Source organism: Microtus pennsylvanicus, chromosome 1 (genome assembly GCF_037038515.1).
Source record: "Microtus pennsylvanicus isolate mMicPen1 chromosome 1, mMicPen1.hap1, whole genome shotgun sequence".
NCBI classification, from domain to species: Eukaryota; Metazoa; Chordata; class Mammalia; order Rodentia; family Cricetidae; genus Microtus; species Microtus pennsylvanicus.
In genome coordinates this window covers 155,433,721-155,448,056 of record NC_134579.1, presented here as the reverse complement: position 1 = coordinate 155,448,056, position 14,336 = coordinate 155,433,721, and the positions used below count along the sequence as shown (strand labels likewise).

The 14,336-nt window shown below is 42.4% G+C and overlaps 1 protein-coding gene across 8 annotated transcripts in view; it reads right to left on the bottom strand.

The window, feature by feature from the left end:
* LOC142832742 (uncharacterized) overlaps positions 1–14,336 on the bottom strand; it is a 196,329-nt gene that overhangs the window by 33,470 nt on the left and 148,523 nt on the right. For 2 of the 8 annotated variants that reach the window (XM_075943496.1, XM_075943531.1), the window contains exons 1-2: positions 4,762–4,794; positions 2,423–2,512 (exon numbers count right to left, since the gene is read on the bottom strand). In XM_075943496.1, coding sequence (XP_075799611.1) covers positions 2,423–2,456 — 34 coding nt within the window. In that variant the 5' untranslated portion in view covers positions 2,457–2,512; positions 4,762–4,794. Of the gene's footprint in view, positions 1–2,422; positions 2,513–3,141; positions 3,330–4,544; positions 4,804–14,336 lie in introns of those variants that run through there. The other 6 variants (XM_075943480.1, XM_075943505.1, XM_075943524.1 and 3 more) reach the window with 5 other exon arrangements.

Below are 14,336 nucleotides of genomic sequence, written 5' to 3'. Positions count from 1 at the left end.
ACAGCACTCAGAAAAATGTTGTAATGCTTGAGTTACACCACTGCGGTTCCAGATCAGACTAATGCAATAGCGCAGCAGATCCAGAACCTGCCTAATAGCAATGACCAGGGGAATGTCAGCAAAATTACACAAATACGTGTTGTAGACTGGACAGTCTCTTCAAACAGTGGTATTGGGAAAAGTATTTATCCACATAGAAAAACATGAACCTAGGTTCAAATTTCTCCTACACACAATGAATCAGAGATTTTCATATATGGTCTGAAACAGTGAATCCTGCCTGCATAGTAACACAAAGGGGTAACACTTGATACAACAGTAGGAATTGACAAACAGTACTGTGTAAAAAAAAAAAAATCATGGAAATCATGATTAAAAGTATGAAGAGACACCCTACAAAGCAGATACATTGATTGGCTATCTATTTATAGTACAATGGATCAAAAGCCAGAATCTATAACAAAAAATTCAAAGGGAGCAAATAATAACATACTCAATAAATAAGCAAATGAATTAAATAAACTGGGCTTAACAGCAATTCTAATGGTCAATATGTACATAAAAATAATAAAGTAGGGGGCTGGAGAGATGGCTCAGTGGTTAAGAGCATTGCCTGCTCTTCCAAAGGTCCTGAGTTCAATTCCCGGCAACCACATGGTGGCTCACAACCATCTGTAATGAGGTCTGGTGCCCTCTTCTGGCCTGCAGACATACATGCAGACAGAATATTGTATACATAATAAATAAATAAATAAATATGCCTTGAATGGATGAATTGTAAAAATTTAAAAAAAAAATAATAAAGTATATAGGTCTTAAATAATACAAATGGAATATACAAAGATTCCGAATCTGCCTAGTCAGTGTCCACACTCAACTTTCTAAACAATAACAAATGCATCTCTTTCAGTAATTTTTTGAAATGTAAATAGATAAATTTTTTATCTAAGCAAAAGATATAAATACATAATTTAAGGAATGAAAAATGAGAGCTGACATTAAAATATGTACTTTTATGAGAAAAAGTCATTGCATATCTAAAGATGGAAAATATTGAGAAAGAATGAATTTTTTTATAATGCTATGACTAGGGACAGCAGTAGACTTACGATAATTACAATAGTGACAGAAAGATCAAGACAAAAGTATCAAAAGACAGAATAAAGAGTGACAGCAAATGATAAAACGGTCCATTAGACAGAAAGTCTTTGACCAACAAGAAGGGTACATGTGACAAACCTGGGAATGCAGATATCTGCAGCAGACAGAAAACACGAGAATACATAAAGCATGTTAAAATTGACACATGCCTCACGTTCTTTTCAAACACAAGACAACCTAGAGGGAGGTCTGTCTTCCCTAAGACTCCAAGCAATTCCTACCTGAATCCCATTAGCCTGTTTTACAGAGAGTAATCCTTAAAGTACCAAGGAACAACAGAGGCAGAAAATACTAAGAGGATTAAACTTAGAGGTGAGCTCTCAGTATATTAAAATTACAGCAATGGAAACCACAAGGAATTGTCATGACCATGGACACCAGGCGATCACCATGGGGAGACAGTACAGATGGAGTGGCAGCCTGTAAATATACTTTCTGATTTCTTATAAAACTATGCTGGTATTATTTTCAGAAATAATGGTGACATTAACACTAAAAAGCAGAGAATGTGCTAGAATATCAAAAGCTTCAAGATTGTGAATGCAATAAATAAGCCTAGAGGTATTAATTTGATCATTTTATAATACACTAAATTCATAGAAATGAAAACCAATTAATATGGAATGATGACAAGATCAGTGATATGAACAAATAAGAACAGTATCCCTCACAATTCATTGATGTAGGATTCCCCTCTTTATCCTATGAGTATGTTTTCTTACCACCGGTTAATAAAGAAGCTACTTCAGCCTACCACAGGGCAGACTATAGCCAGGATGGAAGAGATAGACATAGAGAGAATAGGTGGAGTCAAGGAGACACCATGTAGGTACCAAAGGAGAAAGACACCAGCCACCAGCTTGAACCTTACCAGTAGGCCACATCTTTACAATGATACACAGATAAATAGAAATGGGTTAATTTAAGATGTAAGAGTTAGCAAGAAATATTCCTAAGCTAGTGAACAAACAGTGTTGTAATTAATATAGTTTCTGTGTTATTATTTGAGTCTGGGCAGCCAGGAAACAAACAAGCAGTCTCATTCTACAATACATAGTCAAATAAAATTTATTTGACTCCTAGTATCAATTCTTCTGTAGAACCTGTTTTCAAACCTACTACAGGATAATTCTGTGATCTTTCTTCATGGAAGTCTCCAGAATATTTCTAGTGAAACAGAATGTGGGAAAACTGATTTCATGTCCTGCTTCCACAGTCACTTGAACCCCTTTGCCATCCCTTCTGCAATCCCTCCAAATACCTGCATCCTTAGCTACTGTCTCCTCCCTCTCCATCTTCCAGGCCTCTTTGTTCTGCAGCACAGTGAGCAGGTCTGGGTGATCAGTTGACCCTGCACATGAGAAAGAGACTCTTCAGGAAGCACCTGGATTTCTAACACAGTACTGCACTCAGTGGATAAGGAGAAAACTAAATACAGGATTATACAAGTGATTCCCCAATTGTCATCAATGTCAGAATGCTGAAAATATTTAGAAAGTGTTTTCAGTTAGTGTAACTTGAATGCCACTTCCAATAACAGCTCAGTCAAAACTCAGGTGCAGAAACAACACTGAATTATTGGGACAAGAATATTATACACTAGTGACATCCTGAATTTACCATAGCCCCCATTTGATAGAAGCCTTAGATCTCTCAAAGGGTCACAAACGTGCAGGGTAATTTGCCAAGACACCCTGAGGAGGAGCAAGGGAGTCTGAAGCAATGCAGTTTCACCCACAGAAACCAGATCACTGCAGTTCTGTAACATCCAGTGTCTGTACAAAGCCCTCTGAGCAGGGTCCAGGCATGGCCCCTCCTCCTGGAGAAGTCCACTGTCACACTACTGGCTGTCAACAGACCACAGAATAAAAAAACCAACAGTTTCAGTTCCAACAGTTGTGTTGGTGCACACCTTTAGTCCTAGCACCTGGGAGAAACAAGTGGGTGGAATTCTATGAGTTCCAAAACAGCCTGGTCTACCTGGTAAGTTTGGAGGCAGACAGAGCAATGCAGTGAGTTCATATGTCAAAATGAAGCAAATTCGGGCTGGAGAGATGGCTCAGTGGTTAAGAGCACTGCCTGCTCTTCCAAAGGTCCTGAGTTCAATTCCCAGCAACCACATGGTGGCTCACAACCATCTGTAATGAGGTCTGGTGTCCTCTTCTGGCCTGCAGACATACACACAGACAGAATATTGTATACATAATAAATAAATAAATATAAAAAAATGAAGCAAATTCAAGAATCAAAAAATAAGTTTGATCATGCGTCCATGTGCTGAGTGATTTTCTTGAGGTAAGGAGACAAAAGGCTATTCTAGCTATTTTTTCTAATGTAGATGAGTTATTGTAATTATTCAAAAGATGCTTCCTAAGATTATTTTATACTATAACACCTTTTCATTCCTTTTTTCGTTTTTCTCCCCCGAGACACATTTCCCTGTGTAGAGCAGGCTGTCCTAATACTTGCTCTGTAGACCAGGCTGGCAAGGAACTCCCAGATCACTTGTGTATGCCTCCCAAATGCTGGGACTGAAGGCGTGGCCAGCACCACCAGGTAGCTTATAATACCTTTTGTAACTGTGAAAATACTGTGACCTAATATTATAGAAAGCATACTGCGTTTTTCCCATCTTTAAGCTGCACATAAAGAACTCAGCAGAAAAATACACATTTTTTTTCTTTTCTCTTCTTTCCTTTTTTGAGACAGGGTCTCCCCCATGAAGCTGTGACTGTCCTGGAACTCATTAGGTAGACCAGAGTAGCCTCAAAATTGTTGAGACCCACGTAGTCTGCCTCCCCTGTGGTGGGATTAAAGGTGTGTGCCACCAAGTCTGCCAAAGACACTTTTTAAAAATGCTCTATTTACATCACAAAGTATATACGTGTCATATGAAAATTTAAAGGCAAATAAAGTTTACTTTTAAACGTTAATAGAGCTCACAAAAAATACTTTCGGATTCAATTAAATTTGCAGGCGTTCATTTCATGACTAATATATAAAAGAGATCTAGAAATGCAGAATCCCTAATTCTGTGTGCCATTCTCTTGAATAGCGAAGTGGTGTAACAACAAAGTTGGCGTAGATGAACGTAAATTTGAAGAGCTTTGTTTTGTTCACCACAGCACAGAGAACTGTATTTACAAACATCAACACATAAACTCAAATATTCTAATAGGCTATTTTTATGAGAATATTTTAGCAATCAGAAGGTCAATGGAGAAAAAAAAACCTGTCAGGATTGGTTCAAGTCATATTATCTAAAATGTACCGACGAGGGCCAGAAATCCACAGTAGAATTTCAGAGCCAGTTTCCTTATGAGCAGCGGAGAAACAGCTCTGGTCCCTTCCCTCCTGGGTCCCAGCCCCGCAGCTCCTCTGACCTGGGAGGTTCCAGGGCCACCCGGCTGCGATTCCCCAACTGCTGACTTTCCCAGGCCGCCCGGCGTGGAGGCGGCGGCTCCGGGGAGTTTTCGCGTCCCCGCGACACCCGCCGCGTCCTCGTTCCCAGGTCTGCACAACACGGATTCCCCACCGTGCAAGTCCCCGACAGGGAATAGTACTCGTCCCTTCAGTCTTTTGCTCCTCCGAACAACTTACCGGCCTCAGCAATCCTCCTCCCCAGCTTTAAACCCCTCCTCTAAGCCCGCCCAGCGTGCACTTCCTCTACACCTGACCAGTGGCAAATGACTTTCTCTAAACGCTATTTCCGGTTGAGTGTCTCCTCCCCAGTGAGACCCGGCGCTCTTCCTGCTCTTCCTGCGTCTCAGGCTTCCATCCCCACAGCTCCAGCTGTCAGGCTGCCCTGGACCGGATCTGCACAGCTCCCCTCATGCTTGCTGCCAGCCTAGAGCAGATCTGGATCTAGGAGGTACGCTGCATCCCTGTATCTGACCCGACAGTGAGTTCAGAACCCTTCAGATAAAAGACAGGCAGCCTAACCTCTACGTGACTACCAGACTCCCGGGTTACCTACTTACACAAACGATAGTAGGTTAAATTCAGATGCCACCGTCCATCGCTAACACAAACATGAGAAGCCAAAACCAAATACTGCAATTTTGCTTTGCGGAGAGACATTTCAGGAACTTGGATTTTGAGGGGAAAGGGGGGGGCGTGTCATTGTCACCCCATTGCTAACAGCCCAGAGATGAGTTCATCCAGCGCTGTAAAGTTCTCACCACTAGATGGTGGTCTTGTCTTTTTTCTCAGAAACAAGTTTGTCTTCTGTGACTCATGTTAAAGGTGTTTTTTAGGTAAAATATAAAATTTTATAAAGATGCAATGGGGAATGCAGAGATTCTTGCTGTCCCAGATGCAGAAAATAAGGAAGGTATTTGGTACCAATCCTACAAAAGCCAGTGGCTCTGGGAACACTGAGGAAGAGGAGGAGGAAAGGGAATAAGCGGGGGGGGGGGGGGGGGGGGGGGGGGGGGGGGGGGGAGAAAGGACTAAGACATGCCATGCTATAGACTTGATACAGCTGTTGTAATCAGTAACCCATTCCAGCTGTACTTACTTGCATTGACCTCACATTAGACCACCATCAGTCTAGGAAAGGGAAAGGCTCACACTGCCCACTCTTTACCTCTCAAATGTTGGCTATGAATGAATTGTGGAAGAATCACTGCCTTTAGCTCTAGTCCTCTGCTGAGCCCAGCAGGCTCCAATAGTAACTCCAAACCCACCGTCCACAGTTTCGCAGATGGGCCGGGTTAATCTAAGGGAATCCCGAAGGAAAGTGAATAGAGGGGAACATAATAGAGATGTGTTGGAATTGTGGACCAGGATAGAGATAGGAGAGAGAGCAGTAGAGAGATAGGAGGTGAGGACAGGCAGGATTTGAGGTGCTCACGCACAAACACACACAGGCTGTGAGTATATGTATACATCTGTGGGTAAATGTGAAATAGCTAATAATAAATTTTACTTTTGGTTTCTTCTTCTTCTTCTTCTTCTTCTTCTTCTTCTTCTTCTTCTTCTTCTTCTTCTTCTTCTTCTTCTTCTTCTTCTTCTTCTTCTTCTTCTTCTTCTTCTTCTTTTTGTAACAGGGTTTCTCTGTGTAATCCTGGAAGTCCTGGAACTACTTTTTAAAGAGTAAACTAAGGTGCCCTTCACTTCCCAGAGATCAGTCAGCCTCCTCATCAGGAGTGCTGAGATTAAAGGCATTTGCCATCTTCCTGAGCTCAGAAATTTGTTTAAAGGATTGTATCAGTTTGTAGTTTCTTTTTGGTTGTCTCATCTTTTTGGATCTATCTATCTATCTATCTATCTATCTATCTATCTATCTATCTATCTATCTATCTATTGTTTGTTCAAGACAGATTTTTCTCTTTGTAACAGCTCTGACTTGCCTGGAATTCACTTTGAAGACCAGGGCAGCCTTGAACTCACTGAGATTCACCTAACTCTGCCTCTAGAATCTGGCATGTGCTACCATGCTCACCTCATTATCTGGTGTAATAACAAGCAATACTAAAAGTCAAGAACTTTTCCTTTTTTGTGTGTCAAGAAGTATTTTAAGAAGCCGTTTTGGTTGGTTACTATCTGCAGTTCTGCTAGAATCCTGTCAGTGTGGTCATGGGGTTGTTTTAAAGGTGACATTTTATAACTGCTTTAGTTTGAGTTCTGTTTACATTACTTATTTCATGTAGTTCAAATTTGGTACGTTATATTCACCTGGTATGTTATATTCATTTATTTCAATTAGAGTTTCCAATTTAGTGTAACAGAAGTCTTTAAGTTCAGTAAACAAGAGATCTTGTTGGTCACACATTTCTGTCAAGTAGACTGTGCAGTTATCCTGGGCAATTGTCAAAGTATAACAGGACGGGAAGTAGTGACACACACTTTTAACCCCAGCACTCAGGAGATAGAAGGCACGCATATCTCTGCAAGTTCCAGGAGCCTGAGTTCCAGGCCAGCAAAGGCTACACCGCAAGGACCTCTCTCAAAAAAACAAACAAAAAAGTTTGATAACAAAAAGTTACATACAGTTCAGCAAGGTCATGCAAACCTTTTAACCCAGCACTTGGGAGTCACGGGCGAGGGGAACTCTGAGTTCAAGACCATCCAGCTCTACATAGTGAGATTTCAACATCTGGAGGAACACAGAGACATTGCCTCAAGATAATGTAAATTGGTCCCTGAAGAATAGCTTTCATGGGACCCAAAATACCATACAATCTTCCAAAAAAGGGAGTCAAGAAACAGTCCTAGGCAGCTATGATGCCTATGAAACACATCAATCATCATCCTGGCACAATAGCCCTAAGGATGCAGTAGTGGCAAGCATACCTTGGTGGAAGTAAGCATCTCTTTTGCTGGATTTAAGACCCTCTTAACAAAACTTCAGACACCATGGTTGATTGGTAGTGGAAATCCAGCTTCCTTCTGGTGCTGGTGAAGACATGAATCTTGGAGGAAAACAAACAACTGCCATTTTACTAAGCCATCATAATCCCTAACAAACAGCTAAATATTTTTCCTTGTGCCCACAGCTAAGCTTAGTCTTAATACTTCATCAAGGAAACTTTCTCTCTCTCTCTCTCTCTCTCTCTCTCTCTCTCTCTCTCTCTCTCTCTCTGACAGAATTTCTCTGTGTAGCTTTGGAGCCTGTCCTGAAACTTGCTCTGTACACCAGGCTGTTTATGAACTCACAGAAATTGCCCTGCCTCTGCTTCCCAAATGCTGGGATTAAAGGCCATGCACCATCACCCACTGGGGAAACTTCTCTTTTCAACAGAGACCACTGCAAATATCCACAACTAACCACAATGTAGAGTTGTGGAGATAAGGCCTGCTGGATATATCTGTAAAACATTCTTGAACCTAAGGCTCAAGCATCATTTTTGAAGAGAGGGTGTATAAAGAGGCAGAGGACCGGGGATTTTGTTGTGAGATTGTGTCTCTTAGTGTATTTGTTGAGGTTCTCTAGAGTAATAGAACTGATAGAATGAATTTATATATTCTTATATATAGCGGGGATTTACTGGATTGATTTTAAGTTTGCTGTCCATGTAATCCAACAAGGGCGAGATGTGACTAAACAGTCCACAAATTTAGTAGTATTTAGTGCACAAGATTGAATATCTCAGCTGGTCTTCAGTATATGCTGGAATTTCCAAAGAAGTAGGCTCCTATGCCAGTGAAGGAATTGACGTGCTAGGAATAAAATGAGATAACAAACAGACAATGAGCAAAATGATTGTAATTTCCAGGTCCTTATATAGGCTTCCAACAGAAGTGGCCCAGATTAAAAGGTTGTATCTTCCAACCTGTCTATCCTGATCAAAGCTGTGTGTCTTTCAACCTGAAGATGTGGATTAAGAGTATCTGTCTGCCTATCTTAAAGTTCCAGACTGGAAGTGTATTCAGTCACTTCAGAACAAACAAAAATAATCTTACAGTTGTGTCCTCCATTTTTGGATTGTATTTCATTCCAGATGTAGTCAAGCTGAAAACCAAGAATAACCATCACACCTAGCAATGAGAGAAGCGCTGTGTGTAAATATCACTAACATGACCTCCCAATTGTGAGCTGGAAAAAAACAAGAACAATGGACATGCCAAAGTGGATGGGGAAAAGCCCACAATGCCTCAACCCTACACAGAAAACCACAAGCAACTGGGGAATGTTGGAAGCAGAAGAAATAGTTTCCTGCAGGAAAAGCACACCAACAGGCTGTTCAATACCAAATGGCCAGCACTGAAAATATATCAGTAATATATGTATTGAGTAGGTTATTTACAGATATATATGTGAAGACATAGACATATATGTATACCATAACACTTAATGAAAAAGACAGCATGATTTGAAAGTTAGCAGGGAGTGTATATGGGAGGATTTGTCTGTAGGAAAGCAAGAGAAGAAATCTTCTAACAATATAGTAAATTTAGGATTCATGAAGGAAAAAGAGCAAAACAGAAAACCAATGAACACACAACAACAATAAACCAAACTAAAACCAAAAGAAACAAAAAAAATGTTTTATACCTATCAGGGAAATGCAGACTAGGACTTCTTTAAGCTTCCATGCTGCCCTGGCTACAATGTCCTTCATCAGGAATAGAAATTATAACTAATGTTGGCATAAATGTGGGGGTCATACCCTCTGTGGGAGAGAGAAAAAGAGATCTAACTTTTCAAATTCATCTTGATGTTCCCACCCCTCATAAATCAATAAATGAAAGATAACTATAGTGTAAAACTGTGCAGTGATGGCGCATGCCTTTAACCCCAGCACTTGGGAGGCAGATGCAGGTGGATATCTGTGAGTTCAAGGCCAGCCTGGTCTATAAGAGCTAGTTCCAGAACAGGCTCAAAAGCTACAGAGAAACCCTGTTTCAAAAAAACAAAAACAAAAAACCTATAGGGTAACACAAAGCACAGATGTTTGACACCATTCCTGTGGAAACAATGACCACATCTACTTGTCCCAGATAAGGAACTAAATGACAAACCAAAGCTGGAGCCAACAAAGTTTAACTTGGCGAACCAATGAAGTTTATATTTGATTTTTTCCTTTTAGGCATGTTTTGTCTACATGTATGTCTTTGTGTGCCATGTGTATTCCTAGTGCTAGCAGACTCAGAAGAGGACATTGGATGTCCTTGAGTGCGGTTACAGATTGAGTGCCCATGTACTGGGGTGCTGGGAATTCAAAGTGAGTCTTCTAAAAGAGCAGACAGTGTTCTTAACTACTGAGTCATCTCTAAAGCTTAGTGGACTCAATGAGTTTTATTGGGGTGACTTACAAGAATGTGGGTGAAGGATTACTTAGGGAAGCACGATGGACTAAACTGTCTTATATTTTTCTGCTTCATGGAAATGTCTGCTGGATACTATGGGCCTGTAGGCTGAAGAACTTTAGGTGACTGTCCAGGCAGCAAGATGTCTCTGTCATTTCTAGAGTTTTGGAAGTTGCTTACTTCTTGTTTACTTAAGTAATATTATCCTTCTGGAGTCTTTGATAGAGTAGAAGAATAGATAGATGGTTATAGTTTTCCAATGTTATGATAAAATAGATCTAAATATTATAACTGTGATTCTTGCTTGATAACTCTTTTGTTATATGTAATTGTACTATGTTAAAGTTAAAGCCTTCTTTTTTGTTTAAACAGAAAAGGGGGAAATGGTGTAGGAGGGTTTTCTGTCTAGGTGTTCCTTTCATTGGTTAAATAAAGAGACTGCCTTGGCCTTTTGATAGGCCAGCCCTTAGGTGGGTGGACTAAACAGAATAGAATGCTGGGAGGAAGAAGGCAGTGTGGCAGATGCCATGGCTCTCCTCTCCAAGACGGACGCTGATTAGATTCATGCCGGTAAGCCACAGTCAAATGACAATACACATTAATAGAAATGGGTTAATTAAGATGTGAGTTAGCCAGTAAGAGACTAGAGCTAATGAGTTAGGAAGTGTTTAAATGATTACAATTTGTGTGTTGTTATTTCTGGTGTAAATCTAACTGGGCAGGAGCTGGGTGGGACAAAAAGCAGACCTGCCCACAGCTCCTTTTACAAAGAGGGACCACTGCAAAGTTAATGAGCTGGAGGCCTTGAACCAAGCAACAGGTTCCATTAGGTTTTTTAACAGCAGTATAGGAGTGTTAAATGGAGAAGAGGTTGGACGAAGGAGCTTTTTTCTTAGAAGGTGAGAGATAATAGGCTTAAGTCCCCTAAGGCTCTGGAAAGAGGGGGTACTGAGCTTGGGTAATGTACTTAGTAGGATCTTGTAATTGGATAATGATGGGGGAATGGTGTTTAGTAACAGAGGGGTTTTGGGTGTCCCAGACTTGGGGGTTCACCTGAGAGGCTGGTAGAGGAAAAGACAATTGGAGCTGGGAGGTTGGGAGGCAAGGAGGAGGGGAGCTGCTGGCAAGTCTGGGGTAAGGTGAATGGAAGAAGCAAATGAAATGGAAGCTTCTACTTTTGCTTAAAAAAAATCTCTTCCCATAAGAGGTACAAGCAGGTTGGCATGACTAAAATGAGTGAGATAAATACCCCTAATAATACAGTTAAGTTGTAGGGTCTTTTGAGGTAGATAAGACTGTCCCCCTACCCCGACAATAAGGAAGCTATGAGGAGAGGTAGGCCCCCAGAATTCCCTCAGTACCAAGTGTGTGCCTCTGGTGTCCAAGAGAATTGAGATGGCCATCCTGATAGCATGATGTGTACCCTGTTACAGATGATGGTTGTGGTCAGGTCAAAGGAGCCCAGGCAGCCTCATTCATCCATGGTTGGACCTAGAAGTTCAACTTGGGAGTTTTCTGGGTTTGATGTCTCCATGCCACGATATGAACAAGGACAATCAACTGCCCAATGTCCTTCCCTATGGCATCTCGGACAAAGTCTTGTGGGGCCAATATGAGGATTAGGGTGTGCTTGGGTCCAGAGACCAGTTCTAGCACATTTGAAACACGGGCCTGGTGGTTCTCGAGCCCCAGGGGATAGGGAGCAGCACAGACAGCATGGATGATGAGGTCTGTCACCTCAGCTGGTCAGAGGGCCATGGCTAGCACGCGCAATGATTGCGGGCTTTGTCATTTCTTGCATGGTACACCTTAAAAGCCAACTCTAAGACTTCTGCCTGCGGGGTCAAGGGGCATTTCTCCAAACGTCTAAGTTTAGCCCTAATGTCAGGGTAGCACTGAGAAAAAAAATGAGTAATGAGTAACTGTCTGCCTTCCGTGGTTTCTGGATCTAAGTTAGTATATTGTAACAGGGCTTTAGTGAGGCATTCCAAATATGCAGAAGGATTTACCTTCATATATTGAATGACCTCTGCGAGCCTATTATAGTTTACTGGCTTGGCCAGGAGGCAAGTAAAAAACTAATCCCTAGTTAAAATCCCACCAGGAGTGTTATAGTCCCAGTGAGGTTCCTGCTCGGGGACTACCTCTGCCCCCAGAAGGTGTGTTGCATGTGTTTGGTGAATCTCATCTGCACGTAATCCAGCCTGCTCCCACACTCACCTGCACTCTTCAGGAAGTATGTTATTATATCATGCAAATATCACGAAAGGTGAGATTATAAGACTGGGTAATATATTGGAATTGCTTTATGAAAGTGGTAGAATTAGATGTATAGGACCTCAGTTTTTGTTCTATATGGGAGAGTTCTGAGAGAGACAAAGGAACACGCCAGCCACCTTTCACAATGGGAAAACTGCAGCCGGCTTGGTTTGGGTTCCACAGCATGTGAGCATGTGAGAAGTGGGGTAAAGGTTGGTGCCAGAGCAGGGAGGCTGCTGTGGCCAGGCACCGGAGAGGAAGAATGATCCAGATGGGCTGATGGAGTAGTTAATGTGGGGGAGAGAGAGCTGAAGAGAGAGCAGAGGAAGGCAGTAAGGCAGTGGGAAGTAAAGGAATGGAAGTATCTGTCTGTTGAGGTTGGGAAGGTGTGGATTCCTTAGCAGGGTCCAGAGCAGTAGCTGAAGGAATGGGGGTAGGAGCTGGAGGGACATCGGTAGGAGCTAAAGGAGCAGGGGTAGGGGCTGGATGAATTGAGGTAGGAGTTGAAAGGGATGGAGGTAGCTGCCCACTGAGGTCGAAAAGGCGGGGCTCATTACCTGGGTCCAGAGCAGAAGTGGAGGGTTGTTCCAGTTCAGATGACATAGCCAGGAACATGTGAGCGGGTGAACAACTTGCAAAAACAGAGGGCTTAGTCTTAGAACTTAGATAGTAAAAGACTCGGATATAAGGAAACTCCTTCCATTTGCCTGTGTGCTGATAGTAGTTAGAAAGTTCCCGTAACATATTGGGATCAAAGGTGCGGTTAGGTGGCCACTTTTGATTGTTATCTAAATTGTAATTAGGTCATTTTTTTTTCACAAAGATGGACAAGTGTGAGAATCTGTAAGTAGGGCATTAAGGCCTGGGATTTCAGGGCCCCTAAAAGGCATCCCGGGACTTGAATGGCTTGCTACCTATAGCTGAAACCGTGAAAACCTATTAAACAGCAATTCCACAAGGCACATCTCCCTCTATAGGTGGGGTATAAATTGGTGGCAAACACCACAGGACCTGTAGGAGAGAGCCCTCTGCCCACAGGTGGGGTGCTACAGCCTGAGTGAATCCGGTCAGGGTGACTTGGAAGCCAGAGGCCATAGGCCACTCTGAGTGGCCTTTCATGGGGGGGGCGGGGAGAAAAAGAAAAAAGAGAAAGAAGAATCTGAGCGAACCTGGGCTCCCAGTGGCGGGAGGACCGACCCTGGGTCATCCAAACATGATTTTTGCTAAGGGAAGCAATCCAGAGATGAATGTCAGCAAAGGACTCAACCGTAGCCTTAAAGACCATGGTTGGGGGCTGTCCACCCCCGCCCCCATTTCCAGGAACACCAGAAGATTGTCGGGAGCTCAATGGTCAATTCCACTGGTTCGATGAAACAGTTAAGCTGACCAGAATGAGGGAAACTTATGTAACAGGTGGTGTGCATAGAAACTGTGCTCAGGCAAATGGAACATGTGGTTGCTGTGGAAAAAATACCCAGTTCCGGATCCTGACCCCATGAGAGGGGCTTGGGGTGGGAGAGCCATCCAAGTCACGGCACCGATGAAATTACCTGGTGTGAGTGACAAGGAAACATGGGACACACACCAAACCTGCTTAGGAGTTTATTAGAGGGGGTGTACACAGGCCTGGGAAGTCAGTGTGCAGAGAGAAAGATGGCATATCCAGCTTTTAAAACTGGCTAGCGCATTAGCACAGGGGGTTGACGTGGCTATATCATATGCAGATGACGGGGCTCACATATGTACATAAGGGCTTAGCTGAGTCATAAGTGGATGATGTAGTCCACGGCACGTGGGTCATGTAGGGGCCCTTTAACATCCCGGGGGCCATTAGCTGCTTCTGCCTGAGGGCTGTGTGTACCTGCATGACCCCTAGAACCAAGAAGTATCAGTCTTATGTGGCTGAAATCATACAATATGAAGGAAGGAAGGAGGAAGAGTAGGAGGGTTAATCAAAAGGATGTATGAAGAAGCCTCATGAAATCCCACTGTCTTATAGGCTAATAGTAAATATGATTTTAAAACTTTGAATAGAAGTGTCTCACCTAGGTAAATAATGCTGCTCCCAGAAACTAGGGAGAGTAAATGAAATTCTTTGTACCAGGTACTGGTTATCTGTCTAGCAATTACTGTCAGGTAAACCCAGGAGGTATCCCAAACAA